General features: G+C 49.5%; 1 protein-coding gene across 1 annotated transcript in view; it reads right to left on the bottom strand.

Moving 5' to 3' along the window:
* CLPX (caseinolytic mitochondrial matrix peptidase chaperone subunit X) overlaps positions 1 to 4,443 on the bottom strand; it is a 43,631-nt gene extending 39,188 nt beyond the window's left edge. The window contains 1 exon segment of the mRNA XM_037732961.1: positions 4,201 to 4,443. Coding sequence (XP_037588889.1) covers positions 4,201 to 4,279 — 79 coding nt within the window. The 5' untranslated portion in view covers positions 4,280 to 4,443.
* Positions 4,444 to 6,403: the final 1,960 nt, after the last annotated feature.

Raw genomic sequence — 6,403 nt, 5'->3', positions numbered from 1 at the left:
TCAGCCAGGCGTGGTGGTGGGCACCTGTAATCTCAACTACTTAGGAAGCTGAGGCAGGAGAATGACTTAAAGCCAGGAGGTGGAGGTTGCAGTGAGCCACGATTGTGCCACTGTACTCCAGTACCAGCAACAGAGCAAGACCTCATCTCAAAAAAAAAAAAACAAAATTGAAGGAAAAACAAAATTTTGAGCTCTTCATTAAAACATATTTTAATGAGATACTTCAATCCCACAGAAGAAAAAATTCAATAAATGCCACATAATCACCATTGTGCTTTCAAACATTCTAACCTTTTGCCATATTTGACATTAATGTTCTTTTTCATGTTTTGAGACAGAGTCTCACTCTATCACACAGGCTACAGTGTCTGGAATGATCATGCCTCACTGCTGCCTCAAACTCCTGGGCTCAAGTAATCCTTCATCTCAGCCTTCTAAGGAGCTGGAACTACAGGCACACGTCACCACGTAGGACTAATTTTTACATTTTTTGTAGAGATGGTGTCTACCCATTTTGGCCAGGCTGGTCTTCAATTCCTGGGCTCAAGCTATCCTCTCGCCTTGGCCTCCCAAAATGCTCGGATTACGGGCATGAGCCACCTCACCCAACCTGTTAACATTCTTAAAAAGAATATATCGGTCGGGCGTGGTGGCTCACGCCTGTTATCCCAGCACTTACGGAAGCCGAGGCATGCAGATCACCCGAGGTCCGGGAGTTCAAGACCAGCCTGACCAACATGGAGAAACCGTGTCTCTACTAAAAATATATAATTGGCCGGGTGTAGTAGCGCATGCCTATAATCCCAGCTACTTGGGAAGCTGAAGCAGGATAATCACTTGAACCCAGGAGGTGGAGGTTGAGGTGAGCTGAGATTGTGCCACTGCACTCCAGCGTGGGCAACAAGAGCGAAACTCTGTCTCAAAAAAAAAAGGAATATGTTAATAACTGGTTAATGCTATAGATTGGTCAGGAGTTAAACTTTTTCTATAAAGAATCAGAACAGTAAATGTTTTCAGCTTTGTGGACCATGTAGTCTCAGTCGCAATTACTCTGCCATTATAGCAAGAAAGCAAACACAAAATAACATGAAAATAAGAGGGTGTGACCAAATTTGATCCATGGGGGTCACTGTTTGCTGCCCCCTAATTTTCTCATGTAAATCCAAAATGAATACCCCCTAAAATTATAGTCAATGGCAAAAAAGGCTGTTATTACATACTGTGGGGGCCAGGCATGGTGACTCGCGCCTGTAATCCCAGCACTTTGGGAGGCTGAAGTGGCTAGATCACCTGAGCTCAGGAGTTTGAGACCAGCCTAGGCAACGTGGCAAAGCCCCATCTCTACTAAAGATACAAAAAATTACCTTAGCTAGGCACAGTGGCGCATGCCTGTCGTCCCAGTTACATGGGAACTGAAGCAGGAGAATCACTCGAACCCAGGAGGCAGAGGCTGCAGTGAGCCGAGATGGCGCCACTGCACTCCAGCCTGGGCAACGGAGGGAGACTCTGTCTCAAAATAAATAAATAAATAAATACAATGTCAATCTCAAAAGCAGGGTTAGAAAAAGTAATGAGGGGCCAGCTGCAGTGGCTCATGCTTGTAATCCCAGCACTTTGGGAGGCCGAGGTGGGTGGATCACAAGGTCAAGAGAACGAGACCATCCTGGCGAACACAGTGAAACTCCGTCCCTATTAAAAATGCAAAAATGAGCTGGGCATGGTGGCGCACGCCTGTGGTCCCAGTTACTCAGGAGGCTGAGGCAGGAGAATCACTTGAACCCAGGAGGTGGAGGCTGCAGTGAGCCGCGATCATGCCACTGCACTCCAGGCTGGCGACAGAGCGAGACTCCATCTCAAAAAAAAAAAAAAAAGAGGGAGTGACAGACACAATCCAAATGACCATTCACCAATCATAAAATCCTCACAAAAATTATGAAGCTCTGCAGCAAACTAATTGGGGTTTCTAACATTTTTTGTGCCAAGAACCCCCTGAGCAGTCTGGTGAAGCCTCTGAATAGATCTCTTCTCAGAATAATATTTTTAAATGTATAAAATATATAATAAAATGAAAATATTTTTAAAATACGCCTCTTTATCAACAAGCAAAATTAAGATCTAACAGCTTTTTAAATAATTACTATGATTTCAAAGTAGCAAAAAGTATGAACAATATTCTGAAATATCGGCAACTATAATGTGATATGAAAATATTTCTGATTTTGACTGATGACAAATTCACAGGCATTTCTAAGACTACCGTGGATCTTTTGCCAACATTCATAGGCAAAGTAAATGCTATGTTTCCGCTAGAGCTTAGAGAAAATAAAGTTCACGGAACCTCTGAATTCTACCCAAGGACCCTTTGGGGGCCTGTAAATCTCAGGTGAAGAACCTCTGAAAGCCAAAAAAGACAAGTACTTCTGTAAAGTATACTTCACTAGACTACCTGGCAGCAACTATAAAAGACAATTATAAGCTCTATTATTTATAAAAATTTATCATACAGACAAAGCTTTCTAAGTTTCAGAACAGCTGTTTTTAAAAAGACTAGGCTGGGTGGGGTGGCTCACACCTGTAATCCCAGCACTTTGGGAGGCCAAGACAGGCAGATCTCCTGAGGTCCAGGAGTTCGAGACCAGCCTGGCCAACATGGCGAAACCCTATCTCTACTAAATATATAAAAATTAGTTGGGCGTGGTGGCGGGTGCCCCTAATTCCAGTTACTCGGGAGGCTGAGGCAGGAGAATCCCTTTAACCCAGGAAGGGGAGATTGTAGTGAGCCAAGATGGTGCTACTGTACTCCAGCCTGGGCGACAGAGTAGATTCCATCAGAAAGAAAAGAAAAGAAACGAAAAGAAACCAGTAGTTTTGAAAACAAACAAAAAAAAATAACTGCTTATCTTCTATTATTCAAAACTTTTCACGGACCCTTGGACAGAACAACAGATCAAGAACACTTTCAAAGAGGCCTTCCCTGCCCAAAGAGAGCACAAACATACTCCGTCCACCCCCTGGAAACTATTATTCTGTGTCTACTCCACTGGATTTATACATGACAGTGAGGACTTAATCACCACTCTACCTCCAGCACTAAAATAAGGCCTGGCACACAGTGGGCCCTCAACAAATATTAATATATGTCAGATAAATGGATTAAAAATATGTCACCCTGGAATCGGGACATTTACTGGTTGAGGCTTAACAAAGATTTAGGATTAAATTCACTCCCCTACATTTATGTATCATTTTAGAAAATGTTTCTGCCCACATTACCTCATTCAATCCCTCCTGGTGTAGTAAATAAAATGAAGATATATAAACAATAAGAATTTTATAATGGACTTAAAGTGGGTCTTTAAAAAAAAAACAAAATCCATCCAAGGGTCAAAAACTGTTAAGCCAAAATAAAAAGAATTCGTCTAGAAGCCAGCGATTATAACAGGGTCTAGCCTCGTGGTCTGACATCCATGGATTTGAGGAGGAGAAAAACAGTTTCTCTTCCAGACTCTCTTGGCTGGGGAGCCAGCTTCAGACACACAGATCGGGAAGGTAAACAGACATGCGCCACGCTTAGGAAACCACCTCCGCTCAAGCTGGGGAAGCCAGCACAGGCCTTGAGGAAGCACCCAAGCGCTTCCAAACCAGCTCCCGGGGACTCCCCATCTCTCCGGCCACCGTCCCGAGCGCCCCGAGACTTGCCCGAAGCCAGGAAGTACCGTGAGCCCGGTTTACGTCCCGGTGTCGGGGCCGCACGCGACAGTAAGATCATCTCGGGGATCGCGCGGCTTGCGTCCGGGACTGCCGGCTGGGTGCCCCGAGACCTGGGGACCCCAGCAGGGACAGCCCCTCAGCCGAGCCCCTCCCAGGGCCCCGACCGGCCCGAGGGGGATCCCGGCAGGGCCGAGCGGGGCTGGAGGCACGCGGGGTTTCTACGACGTGGCCGCATTCCGGCCCGGGGTCAGCAGGCCCGAAACGCGCGGGCAGCGGCGTGGGAACGGGGTGACTTCCACCGTGAGCCACGGCCGCGCCGGAGGTCGGCGGAGCCACTACCCGCGGAGAGCGGCGGGTGCCGGGCGAGGCGCCGCGCCTTCCCCCGCAGCCCCCGGCAGCGCCAGGCCTCGCGCCCTCCCCGGGCCCCACCCATCGGCGGTCCACCCCCTTCCCCGGGCCGGGGGCTCAGGACTGGCGCTAGTTCGCTACCTCTCTGCGCGGAGCCGAGCGAGGAGGCGATGAGCCGGGCGGCCGCCGCCCCGCAGGTGCAAGCGCCACAGCTGGACATCTCCGCGGGCCTCGGCCGGGGCTTCACGCCCCGAGGACTCCGGGTCTTGGCGGCGCGCCGACTCGGTTCCGAATCCTCCGCGGGCCCTGACCCCGTGCAGAGTTCGCCCGCCCGGCGGCCAGGCCTTCGCGCTTCCGTGCCCCACAGCGTCCGGCACCGGAGCAGACACCCAACCCCTTCCTCCTCCTCCTCCTCCTCCTCCCCCACCCCCGCCTACCCGGCCCGGGGAGCGTGCGCGCGCCTGCGTCCTCGGCCGGGGGCGGGGCGGGGGGCGTGGGCACGCTCCGCTAGTGCGGGCTGCAGAAGCGACGTGAAGCGACGGCGAGGGGGCGGTGCCCTGGGCGCCAATGAGCGCACTACGGCAAGCGCCGAGCCCCAACTGGGGCGACTACAGGTTCCGACGCGCAAGGTTTCCGAAAGCCTAAAGTTCAAAGGTTTTGAGATGGACGCGGAGGGATGCATGCCGGGACTTGTAGTCCCTAGTCGTCATAGTCAAGCTCTTCTTCCGGTTATTTTCAGCGGGCAGCAGGGAAGGTCAAGGTGTGGCTAGTGGCTTAACCATCCACGGGGGAAGCCTCTAAAGTGCCTTGGCAGCCGCTAGATGCTTCAGATTTACTAAATTTCTATCCCCCGGAATTCCACTTTCTGTGTTCCTTATCTTCTTGTTCTTAGTTTTCTCACTTGTAACTGGTGGTTTCACCGTGATGGCTAGGGTGGTCTCGATCTCTTGACCTCGTGATCCGCTCGCCTCGGCCTCCCAAAGTGCTGGGATTACAGACGTGAGCCGCCGCGTCCTGCCGCCTGGCCGCCCGACTGGTTTTCTTAAACCCGATCACACCCTAGTAAATACTCCCTTTGTTGGAGCCGTCTTGCAGGGCTTGCTGCTTCTGCACAACTAAATAGATGGACCAGCTGCACAAGATGGAAGATGGTGACAAGTGAGTCACACGCTTCTTCCATCTGGGCTGGTGCCAGACTGAGTATTTACGTTGTGTATAAGATTCTGATTAACTCTCAAACCCAGAGAAGTTGCCAAGTGAGCTTAGGTGCCTTTAGCGCTGAGCTTTGGGGATGAGGGTGGGGGTGGGGGAGCGGAAAAGGGAGAGGCAAGACCAGGTCACACAAGTCCGTGAGCCCTTATCGATCTCCATCCAGTCCAGAGAAATGTGGCTTCCAGCTCCCTGTGTCCAGCTGTGAGAAGGGTCATTGGCCTCGGCCCAGGCCACAACTTTTTCTTTCTAGCTTTGGAGAGATGACTCCTAGTAGTCCCTCAGCATAAACTGGTGGAGACTTTGGCCTTCCTCAGCTGAACCCATTAGTAGAATTTTGAGGGAGAAGAGCCTCCAATGTTCCCTCAATCCAGTGTTTCAAACTATGTTCCTAAAATTTCTCAGAAGCTGTATCTTTGTAGTAGGATCAACCAGAGCAGCTCTGCCTTGATCTATTTCATTACTGGGGTTTTGTTTGAAAGTAGTTCTGCATTAAAACAATGTTTGAGAAAAGAAGATTTAAAAAAAAAGAAAAAAAAACAATGTTTGAGATTCATTGAGTCAAGGGCAAACCCCTTCTTTTGGAAATGAACTGAGGGCCCCTAACACCCAATTTAAATTCTTTTCATCCTACCCCCACCTTATTTTTCAATTGTGTCACATTTTCTTCTCATTATAAAAATAAAGAGATTGTTCGCTAAAATCTATAGATTGCTATAAGCAAGCTGAGTATGTGTTGCTAAATCAAGGCCCAGGCTAGGATAACCACTCCAGGAAGCCTCCCTCTTCCCTGTCTATTCTAGGGAATTGACCTTGCATTCAACCAGTCAGCAAATATTTATTAACCACTGATTACAAGCCACACACTGGGGAAATAGCACTGAATTTTTAAAAATGTTCTTCATCTCACAGGGCACAGTGGCTCACGCCTATAATCCCAGCACTTTGGGAGGCTAAAGTGGGCAGACCATGAGGTCGGGAGTTCGAGACCAGCCTGACCAACATGGTGAAACCCCATCTCTACTAAAAATATATAAATTAGCCAGGCATGGTGGCATGCACCTGTAATCTCAGCTACTCAGGAGCCTGAGGCAGGAGAATTGCTTGAACTTGGGAGGTAGAGGTTGCGGTGAGC

Source organism: Cebus imitator, unplaced genomic scaffold, assembly GCF_001604975.1.
Source record: "Cebus imitator isolate Cc_AM_T3 unplaced genomic scaffold, Cebus_imitator-1.0 Scaffold485, whole genome shotgun sequence".
Classification (NCBI taxonomy): Eukaryota; Metazoa; Chordata; class Mammalia; order Primates; family Cebidae; genus Cebus; species Cebus imitator.
The sequence above is the reverse complement of the archived record's forward strand: the minus strand, read 5'-3'. Positions and strand labels throughout refer to the sequence as shown.